The sequence below is a fragment of the Rhinoraja longicauda genome, chromosome 26 (genome assembly GCF_053455715.1).
Source record: "Rhinoraja longicauda isolate Sanriku21f chromosome 26, sRhiLon1.1, whole genome shotgun sequence".
In the NCBI taxonomy this organism is placed as follows: Eukaryota; Metazoa; Chordata; class Chondrichthyes; order Rajiformes; family Arhynchobatidae; genus Rhinoraja; species Rhinoraja longicauda.
In genome coordinates, this window is record NC_135978.1 from 10,708,561 (window position 1) to 10,728,868 (window position 20,308).

The window sequence follows — 20,308 nt, forward strand, 5'->3', positions numbered from 1 at the left end:
AAATGGAAGCCAGTCAACTTCGGCCTCAAGGGACTGTCCTGGAAAAAGAAACAATTGTTTTTTCTGGCGATTATCTCTTGCAGGGCTGTGTGGAAATGACAGGATTCCCCTACAAGATATCTTACAAGATATCTTTATTTGTCATCCAAAAAACAAGTTTGGATGATGACTGTGGCGATAGGATTCCAATGCTCACCACAGTGGGCATTGCAGTGGTGCTAACCCTGTGACCTGATGGCGCGGCGGCCCCGCGATGCCACCAGTGGCCGCCCGGCGGCGCTGCGATCCCGCGAAGCCACCAGTGACCACCGGGCGGCGCTGCGGTCCCGCGATGCCACCAGTGACCGCCGGGAGGCGCTGCGGTCCCGCGATGCCACCAGTGGCCGTCGGGCGTAGCTGCGGTCCCGCGATGCCACCAGTGACCGCCGGGAGGTGCTGAGGTCCCGCGATGCCACCAGTGACCGCCGGGCGACGCTGCGATGCCACCAGTGACCGCCAGGCGGCGCTGCGGTCCCGCGATGCCACCAGTGACCGCCAGGTGGCGCTGCGGCCCGCCTCTCCCGGTCCTCCGTTGCTCAGGTAACGGTCGCATGGCGGCGCCGCCGCCGTCTCCAGGTGAGTGGCCGGCCGTGGCCCCGCGTAGTTTGCGCCGAGCGGGTGCGGGTTTCGGATGGAACGATTAGTGAAGAAACCGAGCATTATTTTGTCAGTGGGATTAAGATTGAAGGCCTCGGCGGGGTTGCGGAGAACGGCGGCGCCCAGTAATCCGGCTCGGGAGCTGGGGCTACACGGCCTTCGTGAGCCCCTTTGAGGAGCCCGTGTTCGGGTGGGTGGGTGGGGGGAGGGCAGACTCGGCGTGGCCCCGGGAAAGGAAGGGCCCGTTCGTCCCCAGGCTCCGCCACCGCCGCCGCTCGGCGCTGCGGCTGCAACTGCGCCCCTCCACCAGCAGGGGCGCGCTGGCGCGATCCGGGTAGGAGCCTCGGCGGGGGCGGGGCTTCGCGCTGGAGCGCCCCCTGGTGCCGGAGTCGGGCCCCTGCAGGGAGCCGCTGGTCTCTGCGGCATTGAGACCAAAGGACAGACTTGAGTCACAGTGAATTAAATCTGAGTCAATGAGGGAGCAAGCTCTTTCCATGTTACTCAAGTCTCTAATAGTAGATATCAATCTTTTGGAATTTCTCCTTTGCCTCCATTTGTACTTTTGTACGTTTATGTATAGACCAGAACTAGACATAGTATTTAATCCTAGCCATTGGACATAGGAGCAGAATGAGGCCATTTGGCCCATCGAGTCTGCTCCATTCTAACGTGGCTGATCTATTTTTCCTTGTCAACCCCATTTTCCTACTTTCTCCCTGTAACCTTAGGCACCCTTACTAATCAAGGACCTATCAATCTCCGCTTTAAAAATACCCAATGTCTTGGCCACTGGCTTCTGTGGCAATGAATTCCACAGATTCACCACCCTCTGGCAAAATAAATTCCTTTTCAACTCCATTTTAAAGGTGCATCCTTTTATTCTTTGGCTGTGCCCTCTGGTCCCTGACTCACTCACTACTGGAAATATTGTGGTGGAGAAGCTTGTGTGGTCCTGAGAGCGATGTTGTCTGGAGCTATGCTCCTAGTAGGGTCACCCATGGTGGTAAGGTCGAGGGGGAGGTACCTGTCAAAGCGCAATCCAACCAAGACCTCAACGGTGGAACAGGTGGAGGATGATGGCTGACTTTAGTGGAGCGTCACAATGGCTGGGAAGGGGGAATGAAGGCTGCAGCAGAAAAGGGTCCTTGGTCGTCTTGGACTCCATGCCACTGGATCCTGACCCAGATCTGTTAAGGACAGTGTGGTGGCTGTCTATGCACCAGTCTCCCCATGTTAAACAAAGTCACGCACAGGCGTCCGACCCTATGGAGAGGACAGTCAGACTCACTTCGAGTGACCGCCGATGATGATGACTGGAAATATCCTCACCACATTCAGTCATTTTGTTCCAGCCCCATGGTTAGAGCATAGAACAGTACAACACAGGAACAGGCCCTTCAGACTGTGCTGAACATATTGTCAAGATAAACTAATCTCATCTGTCAGCACTTGATCTACATCTCTACATTCACTGCATATCCATGTTTTCCTTTGAACACTATCCTTTGAACACCTGCTCTCTTTTGACATCTCAGCCAAGTGTCGAAGGGAAGCCACTTTCATTTTCATGCACACTTGCATTAATCATTTGCTCTAGTCCCAGTCCTGCATGGAATGAATACCATCGAAGGAAAATGAATAAAACAGATTTGTAAAATAGAAAGTGCTGGAGGAACTCAGTGGGTTAGGCAGCATCTGTGGAAGGAATACACAGATGGTGTGTTGGGTTGACACCTTTCAAACCAATTCCGCCCTCTACTCCTCGTGCCCCACCCATTATCCAGACCCCATTTCCTCTTCCCTGCATCCCTTTCCACCTATAATGCTTCGTTTAGCTTCAATTTTACACCTCATTTTATATCTTTTTGTCCCCTTTTAATGTCTAGCCTTTGTCCACCCATCTACCGATAAATAAATCCCTCACCTGTATCCATCTATCACTTGTGTAGGAAAAACTGCAGATGCTGGTTTAAATCGAAGGAAAGACACAAAATGCTGGAGTAACTCAGCGGGTCAGGCAGCATCTCTGGAGAGAAGGAATGGGTGACGTTTTGGGTCAAGACCTTTCTTCAGACCCTTCATCTATCACTTGCCAGGCCTTGTCTCACTCCACATCTTTCAGTTTTCTCCTGCCTACCACTATTAGTCTGAAGAAGGCTCCTGTCCCGAACCGTTGAATATCCATGTCTTCCCGAGGTGCTGCCTGATCCACTAAGTCATTCCAGCAGCTTCTTTGTTCAAGATTCCAGCATCTGCTGTCTCTTGTGTCTCCAAACAGATTTGTAAATATGTTTGATCTTTCATTTAAGAAAACCGGAATCTGGATTGTTGGTGACAAGATTCTGCAAAGGGGAAGACACAAAGGGAAAATAATACAAGAGCATTACTACTGAATCCCGATGGTGCACTTGCAGCTTGGAGGAAATGTAGCAATGGGTGCAAGCCATGAGAAAAACTCTGCTGACGAATCCCTCTACATATCAGCGGTATACGATTCAATGGACTGGTGAAACACCTGTCAAACAGGTACTTCCTTGTGAACGTACAATCTACATTCCTAATTTGACAACCGCCAATGACTTTCCAGAGAAACTGTCCAAAATAGTCATCATTTGTAACCTACTGGAAGGAATTGCCTCTGTTGAAAACCTGAAAGAAATTATACAGAGTGGATATCTTCCATTGAATTAGCAAGGGATATGTTTCTGAATGAGCAAGGGATATTCTAATCGTAACAGACCTTGTGTTTCCTGGTAACATTTCCAAGGGACACACAATAGCAAACTAACTCTTAGCAACTGCCCAGAAACTGCGGAAACAAGAAGTTGCTCGTGCTATACTTCTCTATGGCTTTATGTTACTCTTAAGCAATTTTATGATTCCTTTTTACTGACAAGAACAGTATAAATACAGTCATACAGTACCAGGTACCCATATGGTGGTTTCAGGGTCTGTCACAGATCTCCTTTGTGGCATCTATTCCCCGTATCCATGTCCTCAGGAAGATGGCAGCTGCAGACTCCCTCTCAACCACTTTTTGTTACAAGCAGCACGGTAAGATGTTCTGTTTTTTTTAAAGCAATTCATATAGTGCATCTGTTGATCATGGGTTCCCGTGAGGTATCAGAATATCGATCAAAGTTACAGGCAAAGTTAGATGAGTAGGATATGAGCTCAGGTGAAGTGGTTGGTTTTAATATCATCTTTGTGTTCATATCCCTCCTTAGCCCAAATCTCTTTCCCCAGAGACCTTTCCAACTCAAAATTTCTGTGCTTGTTAATAACCTGAATGCATTACCATTGCCAATGTTCTTCTGCCCTCAGAGTTAGAGTCATGCAGCACAGAAACAGGCCCTTTGGCCCACCATGTCTGTGCTGACCATCATCCATCCATTTGCATTTAGACACTTTTTTCTACTCATATTTTCATCAACTCCCCTCAGATGTACTCCCTCACGCACACACTGGGGGCAAACTACAGAGGATAATTGACCTACCGACCTGCACTTTGGAATGTAGGATTAAACCGAAAACCCGGAGGAAGGCCATGTGGTCACAGGGAGAACGTGCAATCTCCACACAGACAGCACTTGACCGCAGGATCGCACCTCGGTCTCTGGCGATGTGAAGCAGCCACTCTACCCGCAGTGACACTAGGCTACCCTCAGGCTCCTAATGTCCCTATACTTTGCTGCTTGTGATTAAGGTTCTCCGAAAAAGCCCTTAAACCAAACCTTTGGTCATCAGGCGTCTCCTTATGTGGCTCGATCAAAGTTGACAACATGTTGCCATGTTAAAGGCATGAAGTAAATGCATCATAGTCCTTGTGACTTACTAGCAATGAGTCAGACAAATCAATCTGCTTAGAAACAAGGAACTGTAGATGCTGGTTTATAAAAAAAAGACAAGAGTGCTGGAGTAGTTCAGAGGGACAGGCAGCATACCTGGAGAACATGGATTGGTGACGTGTCGGGTCAGAATCCTTCTGATCACTGGTGGAAAGTTGTGTGCTTTTCAGTGTGATTTGGTTTTGCTGATGATTTCTTAAATCATTGTGGTTGTTTTTGCTGTGTGCCTCTTGGTGTTCTGAGTTTGGTTGTTTCATGGTTTATCAGATTATTCCAACATGTACAAATTGTTGAAAATTATTACATTATAATATTTCTGTCCAAAATGTATTAAAAATAATTGTTATCCAGATGTTAATGAATCCTCAATTCTTACCAGAGTTATTTTGCTCTATTTCTTGCCATTCATATTCTGCCTGACCCTCTGTGGCAATTGTTGGATATATTCTGGTATTTGGGCATTTGATTTTTTTAGAATCATCTTTACGCTTTACTCTACTCATTTCCCTTTCTGATTGCAGGGTGAGACTTTTGGAGTTGATCTACATTTGCTGGTGTATCCATATCATATCATATCATATATATACAGCCGGAAACAGGCCTTTTCGGCCCTCCAAGTCCGTGCCGCCCAGCGATCCCCGTACATTAACACTATCCTACACCCACTAGGGACAATTTTTACATTTACCCAGCCAATTAACCTACATACCTGTACGTCTTTGGAGTGTGGGAGGAAACCGAAGATCTCGGAGAAAACCCACGCAGGTCACGGGGAGAACGTACAAACTCCTTACAGTACAGCACCCGTAGTCAGGATCGAACCTGAGTCTCCGGCGCTGCATTCGCTGTAAAGCAGCAACTCTACCGCTGCGCTACCGTGCCGCCCAACAAGAAATAGTCATGATAGAACATCTAATTCCAGCTGGGCTCCTGTTTTAAATAGCAGAGGATAATTAAATAGCATTTTAGAACTGAAAATTATGTTGATTCTTCTATCAGGCAGAGCTTTTAATTATCTGTTTCAATGTGTCCAACAACATTTGTGTGCTTGTGTTTCTACCTCGTACATAATTTGTTGGCAAGTGTGTTTTGTGTGAGGTGCATTTAGATAATGCTGCTTCATGTCAGGGGACATGACAGTTATGTTATTTGGCTGTGAGAAGAATATATTTGGGAATGTTTAAATTTAGCTGTCGGGGTATGAACAGGAAATAATAAAAGCCCTCATGGATAAGGCAGCATTTGTGGAAAGTTAAACAGAGTTAATGTTTCAGGTTGAAGGGCCTGAGGGAAACTGGCAAAGTGAAAGAACAAGTGAGTTTTCAGTTGCAGAAAGAGGGGTGAGGTTAGGGGAAGGATGGCGAGGACAATGGGAATAGTTTTGATTGGGTTTGGTCAGGTTTGTCAGGATACTAAGCTCTTTATGAAGCTGGGCGGTTGGGGAGAGAAGCAAATGAGTATGGAAAATCTGTGGAATGGAATGCAGGTTGGAGGTATTGTAGGAAAGTAAAAGGTGAATGCTGGAAATATCCAGCATATCAGAGAGTGTCTGAGAAGAGAGGAAAAAAGTTACTATTACAAATGGAAAACCTGTCTGGCCATAGAGAAAATCAGTTACCTGAAATTGTTAAATTCAGTATTGACTCCCAATGGTTGCAATATGCACAAATGGAAAAAGGGGTGCTGTTCCTCAGGCTAATTTTAAGCCTTGCTTAAATAATTAACCCAATAATTTTAAGACATGCAGGAGGCCACAGACAGGCAGATAGGTCAGATGGGGAATTGGATGGAGAATTAAAGTGCAGGGACCAGAGGCACAGGGTGGTCCATGTGATCCCCATGGACTGAATGAAGGTGCTCCATAAAATGATCGCCCATTCTACATTTGGTTTCTCCACTGTAGAGAAGATCACATCATGAGCACTGATGGCAATCATTATATTGGAAGTAGTACAAATGAATCACTGTTTCATTTTAAAGGACTGTTTAAGGGTGCTCCATGATGAGAATGAAGAGGAAAACGAATGGGTGTTGTATTTCCAGATTGATCTAATAATTCAACAATCTTGATAAGAATTGCACAATGAGGGCCTCGAAGGAGTTCTCAGGCTACAGAGTTTTGTGCCGGTCAAAAAGGACATGGAGGGGAAAGTAGAAATGAAGTTGTGAGATGCAAAACCTCCAGATTAAAACAGATAAGAGGCTTGGTTGGAGACAAAGAATAAAAGATCAGAGTCCAGAGGTTTTTCCTGAAGAAAATGTGGGATTCACAAAAAATTGGAATTAATTGGATTATTTGTGTTATAATCAATGCATTTATTGTGGCTTGGCAGCAGGAATGCCAGCAAATTATTAGCAACGTTGAGTCTCGGATATGGTTCATCCTAGGGGTTGAAGTTGTGAGGCATCTGTAATTCCAGAACCAATAGGGGTGGTTGAAAAATGTACATTGGCTTTACTATACGAGTGGAAGTTTAACTTCTGACAGACATAGGATGTTGGTGAAGAGTTGATGAAAACAAAAATGGATTTCTGGGCAGAGCAGAGGGCTAGGGTGTGACAGGGCGGCACATTGGCATAGCGTTAGATCAGGGATCGATCCTGACCACGGGCTCTGTCTGTACATAGTTTGTACGTTCTCCCTGCGACCACATGGGTTTTCCCCGAGTGCTCCAGTTTCCTCCCACACTCCAAAGACGTGCAGATTTGTTGTTAATTGGCTTCGGTAAATATTACAAATTGTCCCTAGCATGCAGCATAGTGCTGGTGTATGGAGTGCTGGTCAGCAGGAACTTGGTGGGCCGAAGAGCCTGTTTCCGTGCTGTATCATTAAAACTAAAAACTAAAACACAGGATGTGTTAAGAAAATAAGCAATATGGTAATGGATGTTATCCGCAGGTACTATCCCCATAAATAGTCCGTCAACAATAAATCTGCACGATTTAGTCCTTATTTGAACAAGATGTTAACATATATTGACTGAAAAGTGTTATAATACATCAGATTACACTAAATAAAAAGAATGACACACAAATAGTTATAAAGTATGGCTCACAAACCCATTGTCCAACAATCCAGACATTTTTAGTGTTGAATGGGGAGGGAGAAAGCTGTATCGATTTTACTACATGACTGCCTTGGGTGAGAAGTACTCATCTGCTCTTAAATTATTTTAACAATGTGGCTCTGATTTACCAGACAATGTCCGGCTCATTCTCCATCTTGGCTGAGTCACTGTACCTCTCAGGAATGCAAAGACTGCGATATCAAAATACCAGTTACAAAGAAGATGATCTCTCAATATCGGATCTCCTATTAACTGACTTTGGTAAAGGCAAACTCCTAACTCGGCATATCTTCATTATTGCCCATCTTTAAATTTTGTTTTGAAATAAGGAACATGTTGAATTTTCTTGCCCACATTGCTCTCTGCCCAAAACATTAATGTGAAGCTCACTGCTTTCAGTGGAACCTTTCAATGAAACCTTCACTTTCGTTTTTGTGATTGCCTTAGATCATTTACGGTTATCTGATTAATTAATATTGGATGTACATCAATGCACAAGATTTTAAAAGAATTATATTTCTAGGCTTTAAACATGAGAAGTTCTAAAATGTTATTTCGCCAATATTACGCGTCAAACACAGGCGTAAGAAACCATAATTACTTTGTATGAAAAGCTACATCACCGTGTTTTTTTGGAACAAACATGGTCTTAAAGATTCTTTTGGTCTTTCTACTGTCATGTAATTATGCATGTCTGAGTCAATTTTAAAATGTTTCACCAGGTTTTTAGATATACTAGTTACCACATTCAAGTGTCATGCATCATGTGATGGTTGATGGACGTTAGCAACAGATTGGTTGGAATCGTTGCTAATTTCTACAGGGATTATTCCTTCAAATGCAGTTTCACAGTTTAGTTTAGGTCAGGATATAAACACTGTCTGAAAGCTTTCAATTGACTATTCTCTTTCCCGATCTTTGCTAGAATGTTCATTTATACCATCCCCAACCCGTACCCCATATTGCTATCTAGACAAAGTATTAATTAAAAAACCTGCTCAGTTACCTGACCATTTGAATGACTTTAAAATAATCTAAAAGCAGAAAACAGCAGATGCTGGAAATAAAAAATAAAAACTGAAAATCCTGGAAATATCCAGCAGTTCAGGCAGCTCTTGTGGAGAGAGGAATAGAGCTAATGTTGGAAGGAAAGGTCAGCCTTGTTTCTTTCTCCACAGAATTGTGCGATGAGCATTAAAGTGCACCCAGCTATGGTTTAGAGAAACACGTGTGGGCGGGTTATAAACTGTTTGGATGATTAGTTAGTTACAACAGTGATCGGGAGATGAGTGGCATGTTAAAAATGAATATTTTGGCATTTTAGAGTATAGCACAACAAAACATGGAATTCTTAAGAAGATTGGAGGTTAAGCTGATTTAAAGGATTGGAATGAACCTTGAACATACAGAATGATAATATTAGCAATTTAGAGACTGGAGAAAGAAGGTGAAACTGCAAACCTAAATGTATAAAGCACCTCAAGAATTTCCTTCCGCATCTTATGAATGTCATTCCATGAAGGGTTCAGATCAAATTTGTTTTGAGTGCTGGCTCAAAGCATTAGATTGCTTACTAGAAACGTCATGTTGAATGCACTCTAATTTACATTTTTATTTTTAATCTGAATAAACATAAATCTAGCATTGCATTAGTAAGCAAGAACAAAAATCCTGCAGAATCCGCTGGGGGATTGTTGTGCATACTGGAGTGAGTGGAGATAACTGCAATGCCCAAATGGCTGTGTAGTTAGGAGTTTATTTTTATCAATGAGACATTCAGGAGAGGTAAGATTATTTAACTTGGGAGTTGGCTACATGAGCAGGAATACATTATTAATAGAGTCAGGGAGGCAAATGTCCTCTGTCACCTTGATGGGAGCTGCCAGAAATAAGCATCTTGCAGCGAAGGGATTATTAATAGGATCTGGTATCTGAAGGAGGCCCTAATCCCTGCCATACTGATCACAGGCCTGCAATCCTCTGGGAATGTTAGCCCTGCTGTGGCAGCTGCTGATGGTGTGACAGGAATGCTAACTCCTATTAGTCTAATTATCCCACGTACATGAGCTGCTTGCCAGTTCCAACTGCGAATCACCCCTTTCTTTGTGGTCTGCTGGACTTTCCTAAAATTAATTTCAGCAATTGCGTCTCTGCCTGCTGGTTGCATGCTGTCCATTCAGGATGGTGGCTGTATTTATACTGAGCATAGCTGGAGTGTGACTGACACACTTTCCTGGTGTGTGTCTCTCAGAGAAGCTGTTTCTCCTCCACCTTCCTGCTGTATTCTGTGTCAGTTAAGCTGCAGACCTCGCGGAAAACAGAGAATATTACTTTTAGGCCCACATAAACCAATATAATGTGTCAGTGAAGACTTTTCCTCAAATACAAAATACAATGTACAATTTTGGAAATACTATTTAGATTTGGATTTTTGATGACGTCAACTCTGGAACTCAAAGGTTCTTCGTTCAGATGGTGTTTAGTCATTGCTAAATAATTGTGCATTGACTGATAATGGTGATATTTTAGAGGAGAAATAATGCTTTGCACTGCAAAAGTGATTAATTGACAGTCAATAAGAGTCTCACACTTGATATAATAGCATTTAACTCTGTAATTCTATACGATTCGATGCTGAAACAGACCGAAAGAACATGTCATAACTGGAGCCCTGGATTTTAGTCCAGGATTTTAATGTTTGAACCATGGATTTTGAGGTGAGCAGAGGTTAGACAAGGATTTGGATGGTTCTCCTAGATTCTGCTATTTCCACGTCATCTGATTTAATTTGAACCTGAATTTTGACAATGAACCCGATTTTCCAATCAAAATAACAAAAAGCAAGAAATAAAACGCATTTAAATAGCATCTTTCCCAGTAATCCCAAAACACTGCAGCCAATGATCTCTACCATCTTGTCGGTGGTCTGCACTCTAAGCACACGCCATGTTGGCACAAGACAAATTTACAGTATGGTCAACTCTCTTGAGGCAGCAAATACTGATACCATGCCATCATCACCGGCGACTTTGATCTTCAGGAACTTAAACCCTAAATACCATCAGCATGCATTCTGCCCCATGTGGGCTGTCAACACTCTTTTCCGTTGCTACACCACCATTGAGCATACCTATCGCGCCATCCTCACACTCATTTCAACCAGTCTGATCATCAGTCGGTGCTGCTCCTGCTGGCTTATAGATGGCGATTGAAACGTGTGGCACCATTGAGAACAATATTACAGCAGTGGTCTGAGGAGGCTGACGGTCTACTTCAGGACTTTCTGAAGAAGGGTCTCGACCCGAAACGTCACCCATTCCCTCTCTCCTAGATGCTGCCTGCCCTGCTGAGTTACTCCAGCATTTTGTGTTACCTTCGATTTGTACCAGCATCTGTGGTTATTTTTCTTCAGGAGTTTCTTGAGTCGATGGACTGGAATAAGTTCAAGATAACTTCATCCAGGTCTCAGCGGAGGTATCGGAGAACGGGATGGCTTCTGGCCATCTCGTGAATCTGTCCACGGTGGTGAAGAGGTGGGTGACACCTTTGGATGGGGGCAGCAGTCCAACGTTGTCGACATGGATGTGGTTGAAGTCTTGCAGTGGCGCCTTGATGTATCGCTGAATCTTGGAGGTTTGACAGGGGATGCACGCTCTGGCCACCTTGCCGACCTGTTTGCGCAACCAATGTCACATGAACTTGTCTGCCATCAGTGCCTTTGTTGTCCGGATGGAAGGGTGTGCTAGGCCATGAACCATGTCGAAGATCTGGCCTTACAAAATGTAAAGCTCTGGCCTCCAAGTGGCTGAAAAACCTTGATGGGCTGAGGCAGATGCCCAACATTTGTCAACATCTGCCAGAGTTGTCAAGAACATTGAATATTCTGTATTGATTCTTAACACCCTTGACAATTGAAGGCATAATCATTCATTGTTGGTATGATTATTGTGAGAGATCGTGACTAAATAAAGAAAGATATTGAATGGACTAAGGAAAAAAAGCTAATATAAGAAAAAATATCTCAATTTGTTTTGAAGAAGAAAGTTTAGTGTATTTCACAGGTATAAAAAGAGAAGTGATACAATAAGATGGGACCCACAGAGATGATGGATTCATGGAGAATAAATGGGGAAACGGTGAATACACACAGAGTGCATCGGTTCAATGATTATTAAAGAGAAAAAGGATGAAGTAGATGGAAAAAATAAATAAAATTGCAAATTCTGGAACCAAACAGAAATGCTGGAAGAACTCAGCCAGTCAAACAGGATCTATGGAAAGAGATACCAATCATAAACAGCAAGAACGTTGCCTCGAGAAACGATGAATGGTGTGAGCATACATCCGATCCTGAGTGGGTCTGAAATGTGACGGACGAAATTCGAGTTGAAATCTAGGTGGGACGAGCTGGAGGCGGAGACATTCACTGTGGAAAGAAATGTGGCCGTGGAAGCGAGTTTTGCTCAGAACCTTATCAAAGACATGAAAGGAAATAGAAACCAGTGAGGGTGAACAGTGTGAAAGAGACTGACAGAAATGTAAGACAATAATTTGGATTTGTTTAAAAGCAGAATGAATCATATAATCCGTGAAAGATAAAACACAGTAATTAACCCATAGACAGAATATGTGCTGGGACCTATTGGGATATGTTTAAGGAATCCAGGGGAAAATGAAATGGAAACACGAGGCTCTGGAATTAGTATTGCACGAATATTTAAAATTAGATGCATGCTAATGAATTGGAGGACCATTGTGTGTATTTACATACCAGTTACTTTAACATCTGTGGTATGAAACATGATGCAGTCATTAAAAGTAACTGGCTAATACCCAACCAGACGTTTGCAACTTTCATTACATTTAAGAGTTTTAGATGGCACAATGACACAGCTGGTCAAGCCACTACCTCACAGTGCCAGAGGCTTGGGTTCAATCCTGACTTACTGTGTGGAGTTTGCACGTTCTTCCTGTGACGACGTTGGTTTCCTCCTACAACCTAAAATGTGTGAGCTGGTTAATTGTTCTTCATAAATTGTCCCGTGTGGGTGGGTGGTAGAATCTGGAGGAAATTGATGAGAGAATAAAATTTGAATTAATGTAGGGTTAGTATAAATGGGTGGTTTATGGTCGGCATAGACTCATTGGGCTAAAGCACTTGCTTCTGTGTCGTATGACTTTATGACTCCATAAATCCACACCATCACTGTGACCACCCGTTTGTACCTCTTAACACCATTTGACTATATCCCAGCCTCAGCTTAGCTGATGCTGAAATCACCATCGATATCTTTGTTATCCCTTGACTTGACAATACCAGTGCACTCTTGGCCAGACTCCTGCTTACCCCCTCCATGAAACTGGACGTTTTCCAACCATATGCTAACCATCCCCTAATTTGCTCCAAATCCTACCACCTCCTTGCTTGCAGACCTACCGTGCTTCTTGGGTAAGTGACATTTCATTCTGAAAATCTTCATCTTGTATTTAAATTTCTCCATCATCTTCTCCTCCCTCCCAATCTCTGTAAATGAATCCAATCCTGTAACCTTGTCTCTGCACTCCTCTGATTTTGCTTTCTCGATCATCTTTGAGTTGAATTGAAATGCTATTTACCACTGAATCTTCAATTGTTGAAACCCTAAGCTTTGCTGTAGAGAACACAACTCTAGACCAATTCATCCTTTGAACGTCAATGTGGTGAATTCTAGAAAGTGTTACAGGAAACAATTTTTGACCATAGTAATGCTACTGGTCCCATGCCAGCGAGTTGCAACGTTGCATTTGTGCCTACATCTTTGCCTGGTGCACTTGTTACAGGGTTAGTTCTTGGCATTTACATATCTTATTAAAAAGTAGCAACCAAGTGTTTAGTTGTTGTATAATTACAGTTTAATGGTCAAGTCCATTTTTTGTAACTACTGTTTCATTTTGCTTATCTAAGACATTCAGATTTCTTCCACAGCTTGTTTGCTTCATTATGTAGAAAGAAACATTGAAAGTAGCAAAGCGCAACTTTGAATCATTCATCTTTTTGTGTCAACGATCCTGTGAATGACAAATCTGTATAATTTAAATAATTATGCTGGAAAAATATAACAGATGTGCGAGCACATCCCTATTGTGCCTTGCTCAGAATAGCCGTTTTATTGTACGCGTGTAGATTACAGACAGTTTTGAAGTAAAAATTGGATCCATGTTTATTCCTTTCAGTTATGTATATCTGTGAAATGAAGATCGCATAGGAACAAATTGTCATGATAAGAAATTAATAAAATACAATTAGTTGGGTTAAAATGTGAATGGATAAACTTCAAAAAGGTATTCAAATGAAAACGTGCTCTGAAACAAAGCCGGTACATAATCTTAAAAGGCAAAAGCACTGCTTTTGTAGTTAATTCACTGTGGTTAGATACAATATCATCCAAAAGAAAATATTTATACAAATGCAAAAACAAAATGTTATATCCATTATACTGGAAGAAGTATAGAAACAAACAAAAATTAATAAGAAATGCAAAAATGGAAATTAAGAAAGCATTCCAATATTTTATAAATACATCAAGAATGTAAGGTAAAAAAGAATATGGATCCATTAAAGATGAGATTATTACACATAGGAGCAGAATTAGGCCATTTAGCCCATTGAGTCTGCTCCGCCATTCAATTATGGCTGATCTATTTTTCCTTTTCAATCTCACTCTCCTCTCATCTCCCTGTAACCATTGACAGCCTTTCTAATAAGATCATGACATCGGGAAAGTCAAAGGAACAGTCGGCTATTGAAAGACTTGTTGAATATGTATTTCAGTTTCAATTTGGAATTAAAGAGAAGATAAAATATCTGGAAGTTTAAGGGTTTGAAAAATAAGTAATGTAGAGGGATTTGTGGAATATATTGAAGATAGGACTAATAGAACAGTTATAATATCAAGACCTATTGCTGTCATTTTAGAGCATTAATAATGTAAGCTGAATTTGTAGGTGTATGGAACAGAACTTTGAAACGTTTTGGGATCCACAAATTATGCCTTGGAAGAGAATTGCAAATTTCCTTCCTTTTAAGAAGGACTACGTAACTATGAATTTGCCAGATTAACATAATTGTAAATTATTAATTTTAAGATAATTTCTAGAATTCATCATCAGAGCCTTTGAATGAATGAGCCCTGCAGAGTCAGCATGGATTTGAGAAGTTAAAGAAAAGCAAGTTCAGGCAGTGTATAAAATGGGCAAGTTCAGGCAGTGTATAATATGAGGTTGCCTATTTTTCATAACTGCATAAAATGAAGACTCTACACCATGATTTCAGCCGTCGTTATCAGAGTATTAAGTGAGAATCAAATAGGTAGTAGTTTGGCATCCAAAATGGAATCTGAAGTGGCCAAATAAGCGGAAGAGTGGAAAAGAGGAAGGAAGTCTCCCTTCCTAGTTCTCCAACCAGTCTGACTGTCCTCCTGATTAAATCTTATCTCTGTATACTTAGTTGTCATCTTCAAACTAACAATGATCTATTCCTCATTTTCCTTGATGTCTCGTTTTCACACCTTACACTTCCTTATCTTTGTGTCTCCCTCTCCCCTGACTCAGTACGAAGAAGGGCCTCAACCTGAAACATCACCTATTCCTTCTATCCAGAGATGCTGCCTGTCCTGCTGAGTCACTCCAGCATTTTGTGTCGATCTACAGTGCAATTGAAGTATGTTTAATTTGGCCTATTTGGCCAGAAACAAAAGACTATTGTCTTGAGGGTAAAGCCTCAAAGAGATTTTCGAAGAGTTTGTTGAATCCAATCCTTCATTGCCTTAGTAGGTACAGAGCCTGTTTTAGGTTTGTACTCTGGATGATTTTAGATTCTAATTTAGCACAAGATACACTCTTTCCTTGTCACAGATCAGATTGAATTATTTTTTGCTTTGAATGACACGGTTAAGATGCTTTTTTTTAAAACAAAATTCAAATTTTAAGGTGGAATGCTTACTTTATCAACATTAAAATAAATAATTTGTAATTCATACTCGACCTGCAGCATTTTGCAGTGTGTAAATTTATTTGTATTGGTCCGTTTAATGGTGACTGCACAAGCAAAGCAATTCATTAGTATAAAGCATTTCAGGAGTCGTCTGCAGATATGATAGTTTTACACATTTTTATTTGTATTAATTAGTGTCAAAAATATGTTTAAAGTAAATAATTTCATTAGATCTATATCTACTTTCTCTAAGTATATCTCCTAACACATTTCAGACATTGTAGTTAAGCAACCGTGTTCAACAAATGAGGCAGGATTCAACATCAAACAAAAAGAAAATGCTTTCACAAATGTAAGGGAATGTAAATTTAAACGGCAGGGAAATCCTTTTGCATTTATCAGATGCTACTTGTTTATCCCTCAGGTAAGTTTAGAAATGCACTGTGTTAAACATACTTGTTCCTGATCTCTATCTTGTGGCATCAGGGAAGGAATTGTGGCATCACAATAGAACACATTTGGATTAGCAATGGAGGTGTTGTAAAAGGATTTACTGGTATGATAACAGAACTGTGAGCCCATATTAATCTTGTAAGATGAAACACAATAAGTCTTTTTCTCTAGGAATGAGAAGCCTGAGAGGCTTTTCGAAACAATCTTTTAGGTTACGAAAACATTTGATTTGGATGAAATCGTGTTGCAGCTGTAAAAAACTTTGGTTAGGCCACATTTGGAATATTGTATGCAGCTCTGGTTGCCACACTGTTGGAGGGATATAGAGGCTTTGGAGAAGGTGCAGGAGATGTTCACTAGGATGTTGCCTGGAATGGGGTGATGAGACCCAAATGGAGGCCATAAAATTAATACATGCTGTTCTTGAGGCAAGTTGTATAATACAGTTCAAACAAAGTTCGATGAATATAAGGGAAAGAAATGGATCGGATGATATTATGTTGGGATAGGACAAAATGGTTGAAGGAGGCATGCATTCAGCATGGACCAGTTGGACAATAAAAGTTTTAAATGAGGTTATGATATAAAATCCCAGAGGAACACTTCTGCATGGTTCAGAGCGGGAAAGTGATGCAAAAGAATCTGTAGTTTTAATGTTAAATCCACATATTTTTTTGTCTTTATTGTACAGGGCAGAGTCTCATATCATGAGGGGAAATGCATCTGCTCAGAGTGTTTGACATGTGGTTTTCTGCATCAATGCATTTAGTGAGAGTTCAATCCAGTAGAAATATTAATTTTCATTGTAGAATTAGTTTTGGAGTAGCAAAAATAGTAACATGTTTACTTTATATCACAAATATAACTTAAAGCAGCTATATATGGTTTTTGTACAGAATGTACCATGGTTTATCTATAAGCAGGGAAATACTGGATGAGATCCCAGTGCTTGTTAGTGGTACTTGTACACCATCTGATACTGTTTCAGTGAAAGCTGACTCTCAGAGACTACTTTTGGAACAATTTGTTTAAATAAATTTACCTTGACTATTTATTTATGAATATTACTTACCAATCGACCAACAAATGTTGAAAAAAATATGCTGCATATAGACCTCCACTTCACTTTCTTTAACTCTATCAACATGTTTGTTTATTTCTTTCTCCCTCATGGGCCGTGTTTGCTTATACTGTACCATTAAACTACTTTGGTATTTTTGCATTCCATCCTATTTTGGCTCATTTTCCAATCAATGTGTTTTATATTTTTGTTCCCATTTCTATTGGACTATTCCTCCTTACCTTTGTAGTCCTCTCCAGTTCTTATGTTCTCTAAGACCTCAGCACTCTTGCAGTTCTGCTCTTCTCTGTCTCTGGTTTCAATGACCTCACCACTGATTTCCATGCATTCATCTGACTGGGCATTAAACTCTTCTTAAACCATTGTGTTTATCATGAGGCCTGGATTAGAGGACATTAGCTCCAAGGAGAAGTTAGACAGGCTTGGATAGTTTTCTCTGGAACCTCAGAGGTGGGGGGAACTAATAGAAATAGATGAAATAATGAGAGGCCTAGGGTAAACAAGGTAGACAGGGTATACAGGTGATAGGGTAGACAGGTGATAGGGTAGACAGTATTCCTTCAGTGTCAGAAAGAGCAGGACAGTTCCCTGAGCCCCTCAAGCAGTTCTTTAATCATTACATTCACTAGCTGCGGTGATATGCTGACTAGCATTCTCTTCCAAACTCATCTCTACCTCCCACACTCTTGACTGCCCACTTCTGAGACTCACCAATCACTTCCTTGCACGTGCTCTTACTCCCTTACAAGGAGCCCGCCCTCATTCACTAACACTCTCCAAGTTGTTTTTATCTGCCACAGTTTTTCTATTGTACTACTTACAATGAAGCCAGCTAGTATGTTGGTCAGGGTTTCTGGGGTATTCCTTCCCCAACAATCCTTCCCTCCCTCCCTGTATGCATGTGAACATTAGGTTCTTTGTTAAAAAAAATGGTGAGCAGGTATAAGTACCACTCTTGTCATTACGTAATACGCAGACAGGGCACGATAATCATTCTAACATTACATATCCTCTGAGTCATTGTGACAAGCACTGCAGGAGATCTACTTCTCGATTTAATAAATGTGTTTGCTTTGAAGTATACTTCAATTGGGTATAATTATATGGCTTTGCAGTCTGCACAACTTAAATGGCACAGAAACAGGCCTTGCAACTCCCTGCCAACCGTCAAGTATCCAGTTATACAGATCCCACTTACCAGTATTTGGCCCATGGTGTTCCATGCCTTGTCAATTCAAGTGCTCTTCCAGAGAATACTTAAGCATGCGGTATATCTCTGTAACTCAGTGACACTTAAGAGCAATAAGGGATGTGAATGAACGCAATTTGTGCCTGTGGAGACCAGATTTTGATGAAAAAAATAATGAATTAATTAAACATTATGAGGCCTGAGTTGACTTTGGGAGATTGGGAAACAACTTTAGAAAGATACTAGACGGGTGTGGACCCGTTGGGTCCAAATCTTTCCTGCGGATGCTCCGGCGGGCCTGTCTATAACTTTAAAAATATAAGACCAATTTGAATGAAACTTGGGTACTACAGACCCCAGGACAATGGTGAGTAAGGTGGGCCTCACATTGTCATGCTGTCATGTGACGGGGGAACAAACATAAGGCACAAACGTACGGGGGAACAAACAACAATATGGAGGAATAAACAAACGGAATAAACAAGATGGGAGTTTTAGTAATATATAGATTATAGATGCTAGAAGACAAGCAATGGCTGAAAATTAATGAATTAACACATAGTTATGATAAAAATATATACCCTTTAAGGCATAAAAACACAAAAGGCAAGGTTCAACCATAGCTAACACGAGAAATTAAAGACAGCATCAAATCAAAGAAAAACTCTTCTATTGTTGACAAAGTGCAGTAAGCTTTAGGACTGGGAACTTTCCATATTTGAGCAAAGGAGGACAATGACATTGAAAGGAAATGAAATGTAGAAAAAGTGGAAAAATAACTTTAAAATAAAGCTTCTAAAAAGGGAACAATTAACGAAGGTTATTGTGGGTTTCTTACTGTCTGACACTGGAGAAATAATATTGGAAAATAAGGAATTTGCAGATAAATTAAACATACAATTCATGTATCTTCACAGAATCATTAAGAAAATAATAGGATCAGGTGAATGAGCTACAAAAAAAATCACTATCAGTAAAAAGAAATCGGAGAAATCACTGAGATTGAAAGCAACGAAATACCAAGACCTTTATGCTCTGCATACTAATGATTTCAAAAAGGCAGATTTGATGATAGTGGGTGCCCTGGTTGTTATCTTCCAAAATTCCATCAATTTGATATCATTTTTGATTTATTAGCAAATTCATTTCATAAGAAAGGAAGGAGAGAAAACAAGGACACATGGATATTACAAGTTTGGAGGGATATGGACCAAGCGCAGACAGGTGGGACCAGTGTAGCTGGGACATGTGGGCAAGTTGGGCTGAAGGGCCTGTTCCCATACTGAATCACTCTATGACTCAATGACTAAGGAACTGTAAACCAGTTAGCCTGACATCAGTGGTAGGGGATGTGCTAGATTTCATTATCAAGGAAGTGGGAAAGGGCATTTGGAAAATATTAATAGGTTTGGGCAGAATCAATATGATGATTTAAGACATGGAAATTATATTTGACAGAACCATTAAAGTTTTTTAAGTTTATACCTGCTAGAATAGATAAGATAGAGGTAAACCATTGGAAGTAGTGTTGGAGTTTGAGGAGCAACTTGATAAAAGTGTATAAAATTATGAGGCATAGATGGGGTGGACGGTCAGAACCTTTTCCCCAGGATGGAAATGACTAACACTAGCGGACATAGCTATCTGAGAGGGGGGAAGTTTAATGGAGATGTGTAGGACAAGTCTTTTACACAGTGAGTGGTGGGGACCTGGAACGCACTGCCAGGGATGATGGAGGAGAGAGAAATAATAGTGGTGTTTAGGAGGCTTTTAGATAGGCACATGGAAGTACTGTGACTAGAGGAATCAAGATCATGTACAGTCAGATGAGATCAGTTTAACTTGGAATCCAAACATGGCACAAAAATTGTGGCCCAAAGTGCTTGTTCCTGTGCAGTACTAGTCTATGTTCCATGTTTGGATATTGAGGAGTTGAGGTATAAAGAATAAATGCAGCAAAAGGTTGTTTAAGTAAAATAATTGCCATGAGCTTATAAAATACTGGAACTGGGGTGATGGGTCAATGGCTAAGACTGGCTTTTATTTTTTAATATTCTTATC

At 41.2% G+C, this 20,308-nt stretch overlaps 1 protein-coding gene across 1 annotated transcript in view; it reads left to right on the plus strand.

The window, feature by feature from the left end:
- The first annotated feature begins 527 nt into the window (after positions 1-527).
- Positions 528-20,308, plus strand: part of tspoap1 (TSPO associated protein 1) — a 182,883-nt gene continuing 163,102 nt past the window's right edge. Inside the window, exons 1-2 of the mRNA XM_078422547.1 lie at positions 528-615; positions 2,946-3,690. Coding sequence (XP_078278673.1) covers positions 3,628-3,690 — 63 coding nt within the window. The 5' untranslated portion in view covers positions 528-615; positions 2,946-3,627. The remainder of the gene's footprint in view (positions 616-2,945; positions 3,691-20,308) is intronic.